A 20,587-nucleotide genomic window follows, 5' to 3' on the forward strand; every position below is an offset into this window, starting at 1 on the left:
CGGGAAGTGCCGTTTCCGGCCATCTGGGGGTTTGAAATAACCCAAAATTTTCTTAAGCGCTCCGCGCCAACTGATGGTGGCGCTCCGCTTAGATAGTCTCCACACATTAGCCCCTCCAATAATTTTTCCGTTCCGCCGCGCCTGCTTTCAAATTCATCACAGTTCCGATAATTTCGATCGAAGCAAGTAAGGCTACCGAATCTTGACATGATTTGTTTACGCTGATCATTGCATACTAATATACATGATGTCGAACAGGGTTGAGTTTGCTATTATGTGTTGAACTCTGCCGAGGTACCACTGTGTGGAGATTTCATAGAAATTGACCTACTTCAATCTCTATCGGACAGCGCATGCTAGCTTAGACAGTGGCATCCATGGTTGGTTGTCATGGCACAAACGAATAATACACAATATTACCTGACGTCTTTTCATCATGCCTGTACAGTTTGTAAGCAAAATTAGAGCGTCTGAATTTTGAAGTTAAAGTTACTTCCAAATTTAGATTTGCATATGCAATTTTCGGTGTTTGTAAACTATTTTTAAGGAATTGTCTCATCAATGGATTCATGTGAGCCCTCGCAATGGCCCGTATCATGTTCGGAACAGCCCCAATCGTAGCCTAAGCCCATTTGTAGTAGTTCCACGATTTTATGTTATTCCACGTAAGTTGGTATGTAATGTCGTCTTATAACATTAAACCCTAGTCCACATTGTTATACCTCACCTATGATAGCTTGACGTTTGTCTTAACTACAAATGTTGCTTCAAGGCGTGCACTAAGTTAGGCTAATATAGGTGATTGTTGTGGATGAATTTATGGTCTTCTCTAACACTGGGCTAGGACTCGAGTAATTAATGTAATTGTCACTGTTTGGCCTATTTTATTTACCGTATTGACGGTCAGATCTGCTTACTAAGACGGCCAGAGAGTATGTGATACATGTAATGTAATAGGCATAGTCTTCTCAATACAGCTGGTGTGGCATTGAAACACAGATAGCTCAATGAACTGTAATAATCTGATTGGCATTTTCAAGGTGAGAAATCTAGGATGAGATTTTAATCATCTTAAGGCCCGGTCACACTACAGCGATATTTTATCGAAATACGGTCCGATTTTTCCGATTTAAGGCCGAAGAGTGAGGTTTGTGGTAGTGAATGTAATGAATGCAGTAGAATATTCGAATACCTACTTCAAATCTGAGGGGTTCTAGAACTGACTACATTCTGAAGTGACGTCACATCGAAAAGCGATAAAAATCGGAAGAGAAATCGGATAGCTAACCGATAAAAGGAAACGGAGTCAATATCAAAAGTTAGGAGAGGGCTATTCCACATCGGAATGGCTCAACAGATAGCAAATCAGGTCCTTTATCACTGTGGCTAGAAGACCCGAACGAAAAACTGTCTGTTTCGATTCCTCTGGGAAAATCGGATAGTATTCCGATAAAATATCGGTATAGTGTGACCGGGCCTTTAACCTTAAAATGTTACTTATGTTTTATACTCTGTAGAACTTACAGGACACATCTCAGGGAAAATATGGATGAAGAGACAAACCAACAAATGGAGGATGAAACAGATCAAATGGAAGATAACAACAACTTACAACAAACAAAACAGGAAGACAATAATCAGCACAGAGATGAAGATCTGAAACAAGTGTCAGAATTACAGAATCCAAAGACAGATATAGATGAAGATGCTGTTGATGATGTGATAGATGCAGATAGTGAAAACCATGGACATATTCCCTTAAATGTTAAAGAGCAAGAATCGAAATTGTATCAAAATGATCAGAGTACTGTTAAAGAAGAAGACAATCACACTCCAAATAAGTCAGAACAAGAGGTATCCTCGGAGACGGATTCTTTGAACCACGCCGGGAATGAGACTGGAAACGAACCAATAGAAACTGAAAAAATGAGTGTGACCGAAAATGTGCAAACATTAGGTAATGTTACTGAGTTACAAAAGGATGAGGAGAAGAACTTGCAGGAGGACAAAACTGTTGATGAAATGGAGGAAACAGCTGAAATAGAGGATGCAAACAGTGATCATGAAAACAAGGAAACAGATAAACATGACGATGTGGAAAAGGATAGTACGTTAGGAGAGGAAGAGAAGAAAGAAGATACTAGTGCAAATAAGAGTGATCCACAGGAGGAATCTTCAGATACAGTTGTATCCTCAGCAGACAAGGAACAATTAATAAATCAAGACAATGTTGATGATAAAGTTGGTTCTGTTTCTGAAACATCTCCTGGTGAAGGGCAAAACGCTGTTCAATCTGACCCTGTCAAAGCTGAAATCACGAACGAGTTTAAAACTCAATCAGAGGCGATACAAGAAGAGAGAACCAGTGCCGGTAGTGTGTCCCACACGGGAGAAGGACCGCTCCAAACCTTTGATGATAGCCTCCGTCCTTACACCCGGCAGACCGGGACAGATAGACCTGTCTCCATATCTTCCTTTGTATATTCTGCAAAGGATTTTCCCACCCCGGACTACGAGCAATACGTAAGACCCACTCCCTCTGTGGTCGAGAGCGACAACGATCGCCCGGAGAGCAAAGCCTCGAGAGCGATGAAATCTGGAACCAGTCGAGGTGATGGAACGAAGAGTGTCACCTTCGCTGACGATGTGAAAAGTGATGAAACTGGAAACCACGATTCGGAGGGCCCACAAGAAGATGATTCCGTCACGGACAAGGTACCGTAGATCTTGGGTATAAGAGCTTTGTAACATTTATCATTCTTACAGTAGCTCTATGTATTTTAGCTTTCTATGTATTCTGACGAATGTTGATACAGGTAAGTGAGAACACTAACAGTAACTACTGGACAAATTTTGCTTTTTGCTTAATCAAGAACGTCCCAGGAATAGTCCCATGCAAGTCATTCCATTGGAAGAGTTATTTTAATAAAGGCTTAAGCATATCCTAGCACACACTTATAAACCATCAGAATCTACTGATATGCTTGTAAAACACACAGTGCTATGAGAGAATATGAAATTAAAGATAACATTCCTTTTTAGTCCATGCAGGTCCTGGGACAAAATCTGGCTCACGAAAAATGTCAATCCATGCTTTGTGAAAAGGATCAAATCAGCTGAAAATAATGTACTAATCACATACATGGACCGTTATGGCCTTAGGCTTGAGTAACCTACTGGCCCACCCACCACATTACTCACTCTAATGGTAACGAAATTGTTATTCTGTCTGGCACGTGCTCCAACCAACGTTTCTCTTTTAGCCTTTGTGGGTAATTAATTAATGAACCCTGTTGAAGGTACTTTATCGAACAGAGGTAAATATTCTCGAAACCTTCTTATCCTTATTTATCTGAAATATATAGGAAGAACTATTCTCAACTGCTGTTAGCGAGGAGAAGATAGAAGAGGCGACCAGAAAACTTAGAAGCGGATCCGCAGACAGCTCGGGATCTGAAAATAGTTTACTGAAGGAAGTCTTTGGATTACAGAGAGTGAAACTGGTTTCTGGTAGTGACTTGTTGAACAAGCGTGCTAACGAACAGTAAGTATAGTATAGTGTCAGGTGCAATGATCCCGAGGAGAGTTTATTTCTGGTATAAAGGCAACATTATGTCATCATCATGTTGGGCCTTCTTTAATATTAAATAAAAAGGTCTAACCTGTTATAGCACATAGTTTCTGTTTGCAAGAATGAACCTGTTAAAGCATAATTTTGATGGGTATTTGTGGTGTTCGTTCAGGGCAACATAAAAATAATTTTAAAAAACTTGTTAATTTTAGGTGGAAAAAGAACAATTTATCATCGATTCTGGTCAGTTTTCCTGTTATATTTACTGTAATGTGGGTTGTAATAGATAAAGTGAATATTTTGAAAAAAAGTGCAAAGAAATTATTGGTATAAAGAAATGAATTTTGTTGAATGTACTGTGCTTGTTAATAAAGGAATAGCATGTTCCTAGTTCCTGAATTAGCACAGCAAAAGCATTTAAACAATTATCAGGTGGATGGATAATACTTTTAGTCAACAACCACTTCAGTTTAACTGCTTTCAGAGTGTGCTGTTCTTGAAATCGCTCCCTTTCTAGCCAATAGTGTCTTCCCTACCCCAAAGTATGGTCAATAAAACTTATACAAATGGGTAATCTTTTGATGAGTACTACTTCGAAAATTCTCCAAAATTGGCTTGTCACCTTCTCCATAATTCTTTTTAACCGTCCAGTTATGAAAGAGGTTGTCAGCTGCACAACTCTGGAAACATGTTTGCCGCCATCATCGCCTTCGATAAAGCTATCAACCTCTGTCCGAGCGAAGTCCGATTCTACTTGATGCGTGGGGAAGCGTACCTCCAGGTGACCGATTTCCAGTCGGCTATCCAAAGCTTTAAGAAAGCGTGCGTTCTGAGACCGACCAGCGACATCTACTACTCAAAACTGGCCTTCGTCTACTACCTACAAGGACAGAGTCTGTTCGATCAATGTCTGTTTACGGAGGCCTTGGAGTCCTTCTCAAGGGCAGCAGAGATGAGGCCCGAAATAATCGGTTATCACACACGAAGGTATGCCATCTTTTAAGTGCTGTACTTGCAAATTGCAGATCGGTCTGTTATGAGAAATATAAATTGCGATGTAAATTTTAAAATATATATTCTGGTGGCAGACGATGTAAAATTAACATTCAAGAGAAAAAGCATCCCAGACTGACATGAGCTGTTGCCAGATACAAAATATCACCAAATTTATAAAAAACAAAAAAACAATCATATCTTTGCAATGCAAACTGCTATGAGGATGTGGGTTTGACTTAAAAGATTCAGAAAATTGTCAGCAATTTGTTACTAAGCAATCAGTATCAGGTAAGAGAAGTTCCCGTTTTAATAAAGTTAATTTTCATGTTTTGTGCAAAAGAAAACGTGAGGTTAACCTTGATATTGCTTGTTAAAATGACAAATATTCTGAAGGCTTACACATCCAGATAAATTTCACTTCTTGTCCCGATGTAAATTTACTTTTAGGCTGTCGGAAAAGTGATTCATATCCTGGTGAATTTTTGACTTCAAATCCCTACCTACTGTTTTAAATATGTTGACTGTTGAAATTGTCACAACTTGTCGTAGTCGCACAAAGACAACAAAAATATTTTGTTTTGTTGAATTTATTTTCCACACTATCATATTGTTGTTGAATCCAGATTATTTTTTTTTAGGAAATTACAATTTTTAATAAGTGCAGAAAGAAAGCTTTCTCGGTGGTGCTTTGGGCCATCAAGCTACTCCAAGTTGAGCACAAAAGGGCAAATTGTCAATATTGATTCTGGTTTGATCTTGTTCTTCTGATCTTGCTGCTGTTTTAACTTCAAAATGCAAAACACTTTCATCTACGTAACCTTCAAAACAATCTTTTTCCCACAAAGGGGAGGGGTACCCTTCAACTTTGACCCCTTCCTGAGGCCGTGAAAACTGGTTCTTCTTTCCTCAGATTATTTATGGTAACCCGAACCAGGATGTTTATAAAACCTTCACACTTTAACAGTCAAAAGAAAAAAGAACAAATAACTAAGTAATGAATTTTTCCCTGGACGATAAATTTTAAACAGTTCTTTGATTTCTTCACTGTCTTCTTCAATTTTTTATTGCAGCATTGCTTGTTTGGCTGCCCTTGAGAGACATGGAGAGTGCCTGGCATTGGTTAACAAGAGATTAGAATTGGAGCGCTCTAATCCTGATCTATACATCATGCGAGCTAGGCTCCATCTTCTTTTCAGAAATGTAAGTACTATGGTCTAGATCTGGGGTGGGCAACCTACGGCCCTCAGGCTACATGTGGCCCACCAGTAATTTTTTTGCGGCCCGTGAGATGTCTCCAGAAAATGAATCAATCTATTTTACATCATCACAAAAAACGAGCTAGCTTCTTAGAATTTATCGGCACTAATGATGCTGTCAGGTAGGCCTATTATCCCCATTAATTATCAACTGTTCTGTATTGACATTAGGTTTTTGTGAATACAGATTTAGTACACACACCTATTGCTTGTAAGTCCTGGGAATCAAAGATTTGAAATCAACAGCAGGTCGTTGGTTAGGTGGGGCTGTAAATCAATATAGATTTCTTTATTCCGTATTCCTGTAATCCAAAGATTATTCAACGCAGAAGAAATGTTGAGTCGATTCGTGGTTTATTAGCTTTGATATCTGGTAACTATCTGGTAATCTGTTAATCTGCTAAACTGTTAATCTGTCAGTCTGGTAACTAAATAAATAAAAACGAAACATACGTTTGTAATTAAACAATCAGGAAATCGATTAATGAATAAGTCAATTATTGAAGAATAAATACATAAATCCAAATCATACAGAATAAATAATCATGTATGCAACAAATATACAACGTTATATCAATAAAAACACAACTTACATAAAATCTTTGGTTTAACACTGGAAAATACTTCTTGCTTCAATACGTTCTTGATATCGACTGAACTCAAATTACGGTAAATGAACGTAAAGACAGAACCAACGAAAACAACAAATTTCAAACATACTCACGCACACTCGCACAAACACGCACACGCGCAGTAGCACTGCAACTTACATGACGCACACTTCGTAACAATACACAAACAACACATCGTGTGAGCGCGTTTACACTCCCCCCTGTTAAATCATATGGATTTTACACACATTTACAACCAATCAAACAATTTAGTACACTGAGACAAAGTAATATATATTCAAAGAAAAATCAACAATGAGACTAATCAGACATTCTCTTTACAATACACAATTTCGTAATCGGTCTTTTGAGTATTTTATTACGAACCTTAACCTCAACGCTTCTTACTTTCCCATCGCTACTCTTGAAAACTGTAATGATTCTAGCTAAAGGCCATTTTCCGCGTGGAATTGTTTCGTCGGTGAGGAGAACTATGTCCCCAATGACAACATTTTCTTTCGGAAAATTCCACTTATGGCGTTTTTGGAGGAGAGGCAGATATTCTTTCCGCCATCTACTCCAAAACAAGGAAGTAAGGTACTGTACTTGAAGCCACCTTTTACGGCCGTAAGAGACTCCTGCGTCAACTGGGGTGTCAGGCCCATGTCTCATCAAAAGCAGGTGGTTGGGAGTAAGAGGCTCCTCATCTTTTGGATCTGAGGAGAAGTCAGTGAGAGGTCTTGAGTTGAGAATAGATTCAACTTCAGCTAGCACAGTAGTAAGAACCTCATCAGTGACCGTTTGCTGCCTCAGGACGCCTCTTAGAATCCTTCTAACCGACCTTATAAGCCTTTCCCATGCTCCTCCGAAATGGCTGGCTGTAGGAGGGTTAAAGTGCCACTCACAACCTTTACTATGAAAAAAGGCTTCTACATCATCTTTATTCATAGCTTTAAAGGCATTTCTCAACTCTTTCTCGCCAGCTTGGAAATTAGAGCCGTTGTCGCTAAAAATCTTAACTGGCTGACCTCTTCTTGCTACAAAACGTCTGAAAGCATTAAGGAAGGAATCAGCATCCAGAGATTCACAAACTTCCAAATGAACAGCTCTGGAGGACAAGCAAGTAAAAATGCAACCAAACCTCTTTACGGTCGAGCGACCTCTTTTCGCTTCGAATGGCCCAAAATAGTCCACGCCGACAAAACTAAAAAGAGGTTTGTCAGAGGAGACTCTCTCCGAAGGCAATGCGGCCATTATCTGACAAGAAGGCCGTGCAAGGATCTTACGACAAATAACGCACTTACTTACTACACTCTTCACTGCTGTTCGACCATTCAGTAGCCAAAACTTTTGCCGAATGGCACTTAACGTCCTGGCCAAACCACCATGACCTACCGACTCATGATAATATCTAATAATGAGTGTGACTACTGCTCCCCTAGGGGGCAAGATAATTGGGTGCTTAACGTCATTTCCCAAATCAGCATTGGCGAGACGACCCCCCGCTTTAAGTACATTTCCAAGAAGAATGGGATTGAGTTTAAATAATCGCTGGTCACGCTGCCAGGATTTAAACGCCGATTTTTGGACCCACGAAATTATGGTAGTTTCACTCGCTTCGATTTCTGATACAGACAGATTTATGCCACTTGCTGCCAATGAACCTCTACACTTATTAACAAAGCGAAAGACCCAAGCTAACACCTTGACTAACTTGGTCCACGATGAAAACCTGGAGATTAAGTGCTCAGAAAAATTATCATTAACTAAAGTAGTTACATTAAGAAAAACAGACTTTCCTATTTCTGTGTCTCCAGACAAATCAATATCATCATGTTTCAGTGAAGGCCATGCGCTTTCTTTCTTCGAAAGGAAACTTGGGCCGGAGAGCCCCGTTCCTAAATCATACGTACCCCTCGAGCCATCATCGGCTGGGTTTTCTTTGGAGCCTACATGTCTCCATTGATTTGGAGAGGACAAATCATGAATCTTGGACACTCGGTTCGCAACGAAGGTTTTAAACCGCTTATCCTCGTTGCGAATGTACCCAAGGACAATCATTGAGTCCGTCCAAAATATAACATCATCGAGATCAAACCTAATCTCTTGTTTGATCGACGTGTACAACGTCACTGCAAGAACCGCGCCCATTAACTCGAGCCTAGGAATAGACACGGGCTTCATTGGGCTGACTTTAGCCTTTCCTTGAATGAATGAGCAGCTTGCTTCACTGTCAGCACCTATCACGCGGAGATATGCCACTGCAGCATATCCTCTCTGAGATGCGTCACAAAACACGTGAAGCTGGACGCGCTGTGCGTTACCTAACTGTAGCCAACGAGGGATCTGTATAGATGAAAGAAGAGGAACATTTTGAAGCCACTTCTTCCATGTCACAAGTTCTTCGTCCGTCAAGGGTTTGTCCCAATCAGACCCTTTGCGACAAATATCCTGTAAGAGGCACCGAGCAATGACAACAAAGGGAGCAGCAAAACCCAATGGGTCAAAGATCGAGCTTGATATTGACAATAACCCTCGCCTTGTAAAGGGTTTGTCGGGCAACGACACGTTGAATAGGAAATTGTCATTTTCGGCATTCCAACTCACTCCCAGTGTTCGCTCAGTTGGAAGAGTCTCCAGGCTATTACGTAAATTTGGAGCTCTTTCGGACACTGGGATGCTTTGGAGAACGGCACGATCGTTACTAACCCACTTCGTGAGTCTAAAGCCGCCCTTACTTAAAATACTTCTAAGGCGTTCCACAACTTCTGTTGCAACAGTTGGATCATCAACTGAAGCCAGAAGATCGTCTACATAGAAGTTGTTCCTTATGAACTGAATGGCTTTCTTACCTACAATGTCCTGATTATGTAACTCGTTGTCCCTGGCCGTGCGCTGTAACGCATAGCCGGCGCAAGCTGGACTTGACGTGGCACCAAAGAGATGCACCGTCATTCTATATTCAAGCGGTTCACTTTCTAGATTACCGCCAGGCCACCACAAGAACCTGAAGACATCGCGGTCTTCGCTTATCACCTGCACTTGGTGAAACATTGCCTCTACGTCAGCAACTAGTGCAATTCGCTGCTGCCTAAATCTGTGGAGAACACCCACGAGACTGTTTATCGTGTCTGGGCCCTTCAATAAACACGAGTTTAATGAAGTATCCCTCCACTTCGCTGCACAATCATAGACTACTCTGACCTTGTCTTTGTGGGGATGAACAACTGGATGGTGAGGCAGATACCAAACATTACCAGCCTTACCTTCACCTTGAACCCGTTCGGCATAACCTTTCGCAATGTAACCTTCTACGGTTTCTGTATACTTTTGACGCATTACATTGTCTCTTATTAGCTTACGTTTTATGTGTCTTAGACGTGATTCAGCTAACGGTTTATTGGAAGGCAAGAAATGGTTATTGTCCTTCCACAGAAGTCCTATCTGGTAGTGACCTTCACTAGTAAGTGAGGCAGTAGATTCTAATATACCTTTGGCTCTCTTGTCTTGGACAGAATCACCTTCACCAATACTCGCATCGTCTACAGACCAAGAACTTTTAAGTAAACTTAAGATCTCTCCATTCGAGCAACAAGATATACGATGGATGTTCTTTCTATCGCTACGACCACTGAAACCTGTAGGACCCATAACAGACCAACCAAGGGGTGTCTTTACTCCATACGGATCCCCCATTCCACCACGCCTCTCATCCATAACCCAAAATGCTTCGGGAACATCCGCCCCTATTAGTAGCTCAAGGTTGTATCTTGAGATATCCCCCCAGGGAATAAGTTTCAAATGTTGCCACCGGTTGAGGTCACGAGCAGAGGGGACACTATCATCACTATTGGGTAGTTTTGGAACAGAAAGAGCAGTTATTGACAAATCGTTACTTTCATTCTCCCCTTTAACGCTAATATCAAATGTTGAACCGATCTTAGGTTCGACTCCGTTAACCGTCGAAGACGTGTAAGACGTCGGTTTTCCCTTAACACCTAACTTCTTCCTTAGGGATTCTGAACACAGAGTAGTGTCTGACCCACTGTCCAAAATAGCCAGGGTATGCACCCGATTACCATTGTTACCGGTCACTGTAACCGGCAGAATTCTCAAGAAAACGTTACTACCACAAACAGCAGTGTTTGACATAACAGAGATATTCTCTTGATTGGGTGGAGGATGAAGTAGATCATTGTGTTTGTTAGACTGACAGAACGTGCAAACGGTATCCCTTCTACATTTAGCCACCGAATGACCAGGAAATAGACACCTAAAACACAACCTCTTTGTCCTAACAATGTCTAGCCTCTGGTTGTAACTCATGTTGCAGAACGACTCACAGTCAAAAATCCTATGATCATCATCACAGGCAAAACACTTAAGAGATCTACCTTTCATAAAATTAGATTTCACGCGAGGTTTCTCGTCACTCACTACGCTACTCGACTTGCCTATATTCCTACCAAACATGTTAGACGAAATTTCAGCTTGACCTGTCAGATACGATAGAAGGTCATTAAATTCTGGTTCTCTACTCTCATGTATCTTTTGGGCGACATTTGCCCACCCAGTTTGAAGATAAACAGGTAACAAACTGTGAATCTTAAGAAGGTTACTTGTTGAATTTAGGTCATTTACATACCCCATCTGAGTTAAGGTAACGTAACACCTCTGCATTTCGGATATGAGTTTCCACAAGCTTTCTCCGTCATTAGCCTTCATCGATTTGCGACTAACCAATTTACTCATCAAAGAATTCAGAATCAGATGCGGTTGACCAAATTGACGTTTCAAAATTGCCTTCGCGCTTTCGTAACCTTCGTCACCTAGAAGCGCGCAACTTTCGATGCAGAAACGCGCTTTACCTTTACATAGCTGCAGCAAATACTGCAAACGCGCGGCATCACCGCTCAATTTACTTGCCACGTTAACTTCGAAATTGGTTATGAAGTACCAATAATCTGTGGGGTCTCCATTAAACTCAAATAACTCAGCCTTCGGTAACTCTAATGCCAATTTGAGTTCGTTAAACCCGAATACATAGTTGGAATCACAACTAGAACTATACCTATTTGAACTTAAATGTGGAAGACCTTCACCATTCTTCATGTCTACGTTACTATTATTACCATCGGTAATATCATTAACTTCCTTAGAGCTAACACAATGACTAACGTTACTATTCTTAGTAAAAATACCGTTATCATCATTGTCGGTTAACCTCTTTTCCTCGTCGCCTTCGGGAGCTTCTGAGATCCTCTCGGGCCCTTTTCTGCTTAGGTCTACATACCTCTCGACTTCGATCTTTACGGCGATGAACTTGCTGACTACGTCCGCCATCCATTCTTCTTCCAAAATAAACTTATCTTCTTCCAAAAGCTTTTCAATCACAGCTTGATGGGCCTCTTCTATTGCTTCTAAATTTTTATTCGCTTTCTCTAAGAGTTCCTTCACAGAGTCTATTCCTGCGTCCTCTCTAATGAGGGTAGAAATAGAATTAATCGCTCTAGTCAAGGTCCCCTTCTTATTCCTGCGCCGTATTAACAGCGTCTTCATCGTAAGGGCCTCGTCTGTTGACATCTTCAATTATAGATTTTATTTACTGTAAATCAATATAGATTTCTTTATTCCGTATTCCTGTAATCCAAAGATTATTCAACGCAGAAGAAATGTTGAGTCGATTCGTGGTTTATTAGCTTTGATATCTGGTAACTATCTGGTAATCTGTTAATCTGCTAAACTGTTAATCTGTCAGTCTGGTAACTAAATAAATAAAAACGAAACATACGTTTGTAATTAAACAATCAGGAAATCGATTAATGAATAAGTCAATTATTGAAGAATAAATACATAAATCCAAATCATACAGAATAAATAATCATGTATGCAACAAATATACAACGTTATATCAATAAAAACACAACTTACATAAAATCTTTGGTTTAACACTGGAAAATACTTCTTGCTTCAATACGTTCTTGATATCGACTGAACTCAAATTACGGTAAATGAACGTAAAGACAGAACCAACGAAAACAACAAATTTCAAACATACTCACGCACGCACGCACACTCGCACAAAAACGCACACGCGCAGTAGCACTGCAACTTACATGACGCACACTTCGTAACAATACACAAACAACACATCGTGTGAGCGCGTTTACAGGGGCCCAGTCAATATTTCACTCCTTATATCTAGCCCATTCATTCAAGAGGTTGCCAATCCCTGGTCTAGATAGATATACAAAAAAAAAGTACACTTGTAGTATGTATGCATCACCATATATATGTCGATTTATCATCTTTAAACTCATACCGCTTCAAATTGTCCAAATTGGTAAATTTTCTCACCAAATTCTTTTATTTTACTTTTTTTGGCAGACTAGTCTGAGTTACTACGATTTGAAGGATGCTTTAACTTTAGATCCCGAACAACCGGAAGCTCAGAAAATTCTCCAAGATTTAGAGAAGAGGGCCCAGGATAACAGAGATTTTGCCGTCCGACTTCAACTTCAAGGAAAATTTAAAGAAGCTATGCAGAAGATAACTCTTGCCATCGAGATGAATCCCTCAGTGGCTGAATTTCATCTTCTTCGGTGAGTAATTCTGGGATCGTCGGTCGTTTTGTGAGTTATCCTTTTTTGTAACTATCTTAATTACAGTAGCCATTTATCTTTGGTTGGAAAAAAGTGTGACACTACATCCTGAAGGAGCGGTGTGTGTAAGGGGAGTATTGCAAATTTGTTACTGTTAGTACTTGTTGTGACTATGGGAACATTATGCGACCATCAATCATGTTTTGTGATCAAAACGAAACAGGATAACGTTAATACGGTATCGTGAGGTTTTGATTGGCATGTCAAATCATTCCTGATATAAAATTTGGAAAAATTTAAAGTAAGAATGTTGCCACAACATTTTTGCCTTAACCTTCCTTTGTATATAAATACGAAAGTTGCAAATTTCAATGTATTTCACCAGTTTTCTTATTAACAGAATTGAGAATGAAAATAAAGATGGTGCACCAACATGTTAACATTTAAAAAATACAAACTTTTAAGGGTTGCTCTGTCATCTTTCTCTACCAGGGGTGCAATTCACCGTCGTTTGCACGACTTCAACGCAGCGATCGACGACTTCCTCCTCTCGTTGGATAAGACCGATCACGACGAAAGCGACAACGTGTACATGGACACACAGAGGCAGCTCCTGCTGACCTACAACGACTTTGCTGTTGATTGCTTCCTCGGCGGCCATTTTGACGAAGCCATTCTTCTGTTAAACAAAGCGATAAAGGGAGAGAAACGTGAGAGAGGTCTCTACGTGAATCGAGGCGGTAAGTTCACGCCACTTTCAGGCTTTGTGAATGGGAAAGAATAATGCCCTTTTTGTTTTCAGACTACATGATGGTTTTGTAATAAATTTGCACTCAAAAGTATCTACATTAGATGGAATGTCATATTACAATATAAATTATTGTTTCCCTTTGAAGGTTTTAAAAGCCTAATATTTCCACAGCATGCACAAGAGTGGATTGGACATTTTTTTTCTCTCTTTCTTTTCAAAAAGTATTTAATGATCTCTCAAATTTCTGCTGCATCAGTCTTGCCTTGGTTTGATAATAATAATAATAATAATAAATAAGTTCTTAACATAGCGCCAAATACCAAAAGGCCTCTAGGCGCTTTACAAAACCTAAAAAAAATAGAAACAAAAAGACAGAGATATCAAAAGGAATAAAAAGTCTAGAAAACACAAAAACGAAAATTAAACAGTATGAAAAATATGAACACAAAAATCTTAAAACACGAGAAGACTATAAAACAGACCAAAACCTATAAAATAAGCATGATAAGCATTTCATCAAGGATTGTTATATCTTGTTTTTGGGATACCTGTGTGTGTTAGGGGGGTAGAGTGGGAAAGCATTTTCAGTGTGTCAGAAGAGGAGTTGGGGAGGGGTGCTGACAGATTGCAGGAAGATGGCTACTCTTCTGTGTCTGTACAATCTGGTCATTTTACCTCTGATACGTAATTCATTAAGTCTGTCGTTGTTTGATAACCCTATTACCCTTACATTTCCTTCACGTACAGATTGTTTCTTCCGTCTCGGTGAGTTACACTTTTCACTGGCTGATTACCATCAAGCCTTGGAGATCGATCCCCACGATTCGTTGGCCAGAGGACGCATCGCAGCGATTCACAGCGAGTTTGGCTCCGTCGACTACGAGGAGCACAGCTACCAGGATGCAGAGGCGAGATTCACGGTGGCCATCCAACACAACCCTCGAAACAGCCAGTATTACCTCAGTCGGGCAAAAGTCCGCTTCATGCTCGAGGTAACTTAACGGTAGTCCGTTGATTGTATTCATTTCAGGTCTGATTCAAGTACAGCACAAAACCAAAGAAAGGGGACGCACTGAAGTTAGAAACAGGCCTCTTTAATAAACATAGGTGTCTTAAATTTGCAGACACAAAGTTTGACATCTGTTAAAACAGATAAAACAAAACAAAAATCGAAAAGGTTTGAAATAAAGATTTGAAATAAAGTTGAAGATACAAGCATATTAAGCACAAAAAAAAAATTAGTGTTGTAAATTTGCAGCACAAAATTTCGGCTTGAAGGGGGTCTCAAAAAGAACCATGGAGCTCTCTCTGTTAAAACAGATGTTATACAAGAACAAAAAAAAGGATATGAAATAAATGATGAAGATTCTTAAATGAAAATGAAGATACTTAATGAAAGGAGAAACAGGTCTTTTTAATATACATAGGTGTCTTAAATTTGCAGACAAAAATGTTGACATCTGTTAAACAGATGCAAAACAAAAAGGTTTGAAATTAACATGAAGATACAAACATTTCTTGAAACAACAAAAAAGTAGTTTTGTAAATTTACAACACAAAATTTGGCATGAAGGGGGTCTCAAAAAGATTCATGATGAGCTTTCTCTGTTAAAACAGATGTTAAACAAGAACACAAATAAAAGAGATATGAAATAAATGATGAATATACTAACATGTCAAGGACCACAACCAAAGGAGTTATTTTGAAGTTTTCATATATAAGAAATGAAGAGGAAAATGTATTTTTATATAAAATTGCGAAGAAAAAACCTTCATAACTCTTGAATATTTTTTTGAAAGGGTAGCTGTACATTTGCATGTTTCCAAAGTACACCAACTTTCACTTATGAAAACAGGTACAAGCTAACATGAAATATCTCTTCCACCATTAAGCCAGTCAATTAACCTTCTATGAAGTGATTAGTAAAAGTTTGTTCCCTGCACCGACCTAGTGTGTTTACTTTGCAACATTGGCAAGTTATTCAGAACCACTTGTTAACAAGTGTCTCCGCTATTTCGACTATGTGGTTTTGGGTTCCACTGTGCAGCTAGCATGCCAAAAGTTCTCTCCAATATTGTTGTTGTGCCTCTGGGGTTCTGGGGGTGGGGGGAGGGTCTAGGCACTTGTCCCATCTGCTGATTGGATTATTCAGCATGGGATGCAGCTTGGTTACCCAGCATCAAGGGCGTAGGAACCGGGGGGCTGGGGGGGGGCGCTTTTTCATTTCCAAATCAGAAAAAAATCTCATTTGGAGCACCAAATTGCATCTAAGGCCAGGTGAAAATGCAAAATTATTTACAAAATCGTGGAGTGGGTGTTGAAGTGTGCTATATTGCACCAAATTGCATCTGGGGCCACCTGGAAATGCAAAAAAAATCCAAAGGGGAGGGGACACCCCCTCCCCTTAGACCCCTCCCCCAGGCCGGCCATCAGTCTTCAGCCCCCCCACTCAAAAGTACCTTCCTACGCCACTGCCCAGCATGCGATGAACTAGGTCCTATAACTATAACCCTATCAAAGAAATGGTTGATATGCAACTCCACATGATGGTTGGAGAGCTCATGATATGAAATTTTAATTTTGTTACCCAATTTCTTGGAACTGTTTATATTTTTCAGAATCATTCCGGTGCTAGACAGGATATCCTAATTTCCTTACACTTGAATCCGAACAACGATGCCATCCATTCGTTACTTGCGAGACTCTTCCCGGGTAAATCTGTCGCTGACGTCCTGAGAAGCAGGGCAGCACGAGAAGCCAAACATGTTTTGGATCATGCGGTGGTTACCGCCTCACCAGTCAAATTACCCGCTATATCCCGGTAAATTTATCGTACCTAAAAACTTATCAGTATGCTAATATATATGTAGTATTGCTGTAGATACATAGTGTAATTATAGATACATAGTGTAATTATAGATAGTGTTATTATAGATACATAGTATTATTATAGATACATGGTGTTATTATAGATACATAGTGTTATTATAGAAACAGTGTTATTATAGATACATATTATAATTATAGAAACATAGTATTATAGATACACAGTGTTATTATACATACATAGTATTATTATACATACATAGTGTTTTAGATACATAGTGTTATTATAGATACATAGTATTATTAGATACATAGTGTTATTATAAATAGTGTGATTATAGTTACATAGTATTATGTGTTATTATAGATACATCTATAGTATTACCAGGGAGTTGTTCCATAACAACTCCCTGGTAATACTATAGATACATAGTAGTATTATAGATACATAGTAGTATTAAAGATACATAGTGTTTTATAGATACATAGAATTATTATAGATACATACTGTTATTAAAGATACATAGTGGTATTATAGATACATAGTAGTATTAACGATACATAGTGTTTTTATAGATACACAGAATTATTGTTATTATTATGATTGTGTTATTATTAATATTATATTGTTAATAATAATAACTACAATAATTATTTATTATTATTCCATTAGACTGGCTGGTAGTGGACTTCTTCAGAGCCTGGATCTTTTCACGGATCCTTCAAAGGTTACGGAGGGAGAAGGTTCACCCTTTGTTCTCTTTATGAATGAAGATGACTTTAATAAGGTGCTAGCCAGAAGAAAGAAAATGGTAAGATAAAAATACAGAACTCATTTTACTTCTTACATCCATTGTTTGTTACATACTTCATACCTTTCATCATTTTCTTGTTACAATGTTATTCTTATATCATTTAGTTGTTACATTCTTACTTATAACATCCTCTTCCTGATAAATCCTGTACTTGTTACATCCTTTACTTGTTACATCTATGACTTGTTACATCCTTTACTCTTGACATCCTTAACTTGTTACTTCCTTCACTCACTGCATGCCTTACTTGACACAGCCTCTACTTGTTACATCCCTTACTTATTACATCCTTTACTTGTTACATCCTGTACTTGTTACATCCTTTACTTGTTACATCTATTACTTGTTACATCCTTTACACTTGACATCCTTTTTACATCTATAATACTTGTTACATCCTCCACTACATTACATTCTTATATACATCCATATTTTGACCATCTGACTTCATATTTTGACCATCTGACTTCATATGGAGAGTTGTATTATTGTAACTCTGTGACTTTTCCTCAGGAGGACATCCTGCCCGGATCAAACTGTCAGTCCATCTTATACTGATGCATGGTATAGGTTAGGATATGATGCATGATAACACAAACAAAACTTATCTTTCATTAACTTTCTATTCTTCATCCAAGTTAAAAATATAAACCTTTACCTCTCTTCACAGGTGGCTGGTGAAGTGAAGAGTTCTCTCCGTGATAGGCAATCTTTAAGGAGAAGCGGTCCAAAATTAAAACCCCAACCACCTCCTCGCACCTACGAACTCAAGGGTGGCCACTGGAAGACTATGGACACCCAACCCCCTCCTGGCTGGAGGCAGTTTGGACTGGGGATAGAAATGAAAGACTCCTGATGATTGGTGGATTCCTGGGCAGTAGATGGACTCTTGTAACGGTTATCTGGTTGCTGTTAGCAGCTTACCGAGAATAATTGAGATTGTGATAAATGGAGACAGAATGTCGAGTATCATCAAGACAGTGTTATATATGTCACAAAGGAATAATTTAACTTTGGATACATTGGTGAAGTCTTCTGTGATGACTCAAGAATGTGCTGTACAAACTTAAACATTAGAAGAGTGTGAAGGAAGTAACTGAATAAAATTACCTTGTAAAATGTCTCTCCATACAGATATCAATATATAACTTTGTACAGTGTAAACATGAGGTCTCTTTTGCCAAGTGACAGCCAGGGGTGCAACCATCATTTTTGTTATGGGGGTGCTAAGGTGTTGAAAGTGATAATGTCATCCAGGGGTAAAATGGAGTGTGCTACTGTGCTAGATGCAAAATGGTGCTATATTTTGCAACTTTTGAAATAATGTTGAACAATTTTCACTCGTTGAGGTAGAACTGAACAAAAAAATGGTATATGATGGATTGGGGGAGGGGGGGGGGCAACATGGATGCCAGAAAAATGTTGGTTTAGTTAAAAATTGGAAACATTGGTGCTTTACCAACTCAAAGAAAGAAATTACGAATCGACCTTTAGTTCATTGGGTAGCAATTTGACAAATAGTGACAAGGCTGTAGTGATGATTGGGGATGTGTGTGTGTGTGGGGGGGGGGGGGGAGTGGGGGAGAGCCTAAAGTGGGGGCTTAGCCTAAAGTGGAGGCTTAGGTCCTCAACATTTGTCATAGCCCATAAATTTCATACCTTTAAAAGAGCTATGCAAATGATGTATGGAGCTTTAATGGGGCTTAAAAAGTGTCTGAAAATGCCCCATGCAGACAAACCACAGTCACAAAACTTCTTTCTGTTTTGTTAACTTGGTAAGCTTTGCAATACTCCGAAAGATTCCTATTTATTTTCTACTCCAAAAGATTCCAGATTTTGAAACTTGTGTGTGCTTGCATGCTTTCCTGTACACACAGTACACACAGCTTCCAGTACACACAGCTTTCCTGTACACGCAGGTCCAGTACAGGAAAAAAGCATGGAAGCCCATACCAGCTTTACTTTTTTTTACTTTTGTAATAAATTTGTACATTTGTCAGAGATATAATATACTTTTGAAACCAAACAAACTATACATGGTGTATTTGGAACTTAGTTAATGATCTTTCTGTGTGAAAATAGAAATGCTGATGTTTTGTATATTTTTTGGGCAACCTCAAACAACATACTGAGAAAGTGGGCTACATGAATTGGAACATGTAGAAAAGAATCCGATCTCATATCAACACATTAAAAACGCAAAGAAACAATCAGATACCCTCAATCCAGAATCGTTGACATTGAGGGATGGGGTATGTGGGAGGGGGGGGGGGGAGGTAGGTAGAGGAAGAAATTCCCCTCAAGATATTCTCATTTACTGACTTAGTGGACACCATTTTCTGGTTTTCCACACCTTTTGCTGGATGGAAATTTCCAGGGATGGGGTATCCATTTCTGTGATTGTTACAGGAAACACTTGGACTCAAACAACACCTCAGATAGGCTACAGGGAGTTATTCCATAAATACTTTACAGGCTGCGAGTATGACAAAAGGTCACGTCTGGGAGTTGCTCGTCAAAGTGGCTATAATTCTGGGCCATTAAAATCACACAATTACTTTCCTGCAACAGCCAAGATATTAGTACCATGTATTAGTAGCAAGTTCAATTTAAATTTTATGTACAATAATTGTGCTCAAGCATTTCCATGTTGCGCAGCGACGGATTTATCGTTTTTGGGGCCATAAGTTTCATCTGGGACCGTGGGCAAAAGGGAGGGTTGGGGAAGGCGGGGGGGGGGTTCTACTTAGCCATGCGGCAACCAAGAGTTTGCGTTTTAATACGGGGCCGTCGTGCGCAGTTTGATGAAAATTATTCCACAAATGGTAAATCCTAAGATACATGCACCATATTGGTTTAGTGCAACCTATAGAAAACAATGCATAAACAACATTGGCTATATGTTCCTTTCGAAGGGAACACATAGTTACTAAATTACACAATGAAATATAAATTAGTATATGGTATGACTTTACATGAATCACAAAACATCTCTGTGTGATTGGAGCCATTACAGCGTAACTAGAACATTATTTAACTAAAAAGTTTAGCCTACTTCTTGAAATACATATTTATTCATACGTCCTGTATAGAAATTAGGGAATAATTTCTAATACCGATGTCTCCAAGACAGCACAAGAAGCTGTCAAGTGAGTGGC

General features: G+C 39.2%; 2 protein-coding genes across 5 annotated transcripts; one reads left to right on the forward strand and one right to left on the reverse strand.

Moving 5' to 3' along the window:
- Positions 1-303: 303 nt before the first annotated feature.
- LOC139963657 (uncharacterized) lies at positions 304-19,462 on the forward strand. 3 transcript variants are annotated; one of them, XM_071964662.1, is made up of 11 exons: positions 304-451; positions 1,518-2,715; positions 3,366-3,544; positions 4,223-4,558; positions 5,638-5,767; positions 12,822-13,036; positions 13,529-13,776; positions 14,535-14,779; positions 16,407-16,609; positions 17,288-17,426; positions 18,100-19,462. In XM_071964662.1, exons 2-11 carry the CDS (start codon positions 1,546-1,548, stop codon positions 18,283-18,285), a joined length of 3,051 nt encoding a protein of 1,016 aa, XP_071820763.1. In that variant the 5' UTR covers positions 304-451; positions 1,518-1,545; the 3' UTR covers positions 18,286-19,462. The 3 variants fall into 3 exon arrangements, with proteins under 3 accessions (XP_071820763.1, XP_071820764.1, XP_071820762.1); XM_071964663.1 differs by having other exon boundaries at positions 375-673; XM_071964661.1 differs by having other exon boundaries at positions 375-665.
- On the reverse strand, positions 6,161-13,634 carry LOC139963655 (uncharacterized). 2 transcript variants are annotated; one of them, XM_071964657.1, is made up of 2 exons: positions 13,495-13,634; positions 6,161-12,200 (listed from the first exon to the last, which is right to left on the reverse strand). In XM_071964657.1, the coding sequence occupies exon 2, from the start codon at positions 12,015-12,017 to the stop codon at positions 6,756-6,758; it is 5,262 nt and encodes a 1,753-aa protein (XP_071820758.1). In that variant the 5' UTR covers positions 12,018-12,200; positions 13,495-13,634; the 3' UTR covers positions 6,161-6,755. The 2 variants fall into 2 exon arrangements, with proteins under 2 accessions (XP_071820758.1, XP_071820759.1); XM_071964658.1 differs by lacking the exon at positions 13,495-13,634 and adding an exon at positions 12,366-12,790.
- Positions 19,463-20,587: the final 1,125 nt, after the last annotated feature.

Source organism: Apostichopus japonicus, chromosome 22 (assembly GCF_037975245.1).
Source record: "Apostichopus japonicus isolate 1M-3 chromosome 22, ASM3797524v1, whole genome shotgun sequence".
Lineage (NCBI taxonomy): Eukaryota > Metazoa > Echinodermata > Holothuroidea > Aspidochirotida > Stichopodidae > Apostichopus > Apostichopus japonicus.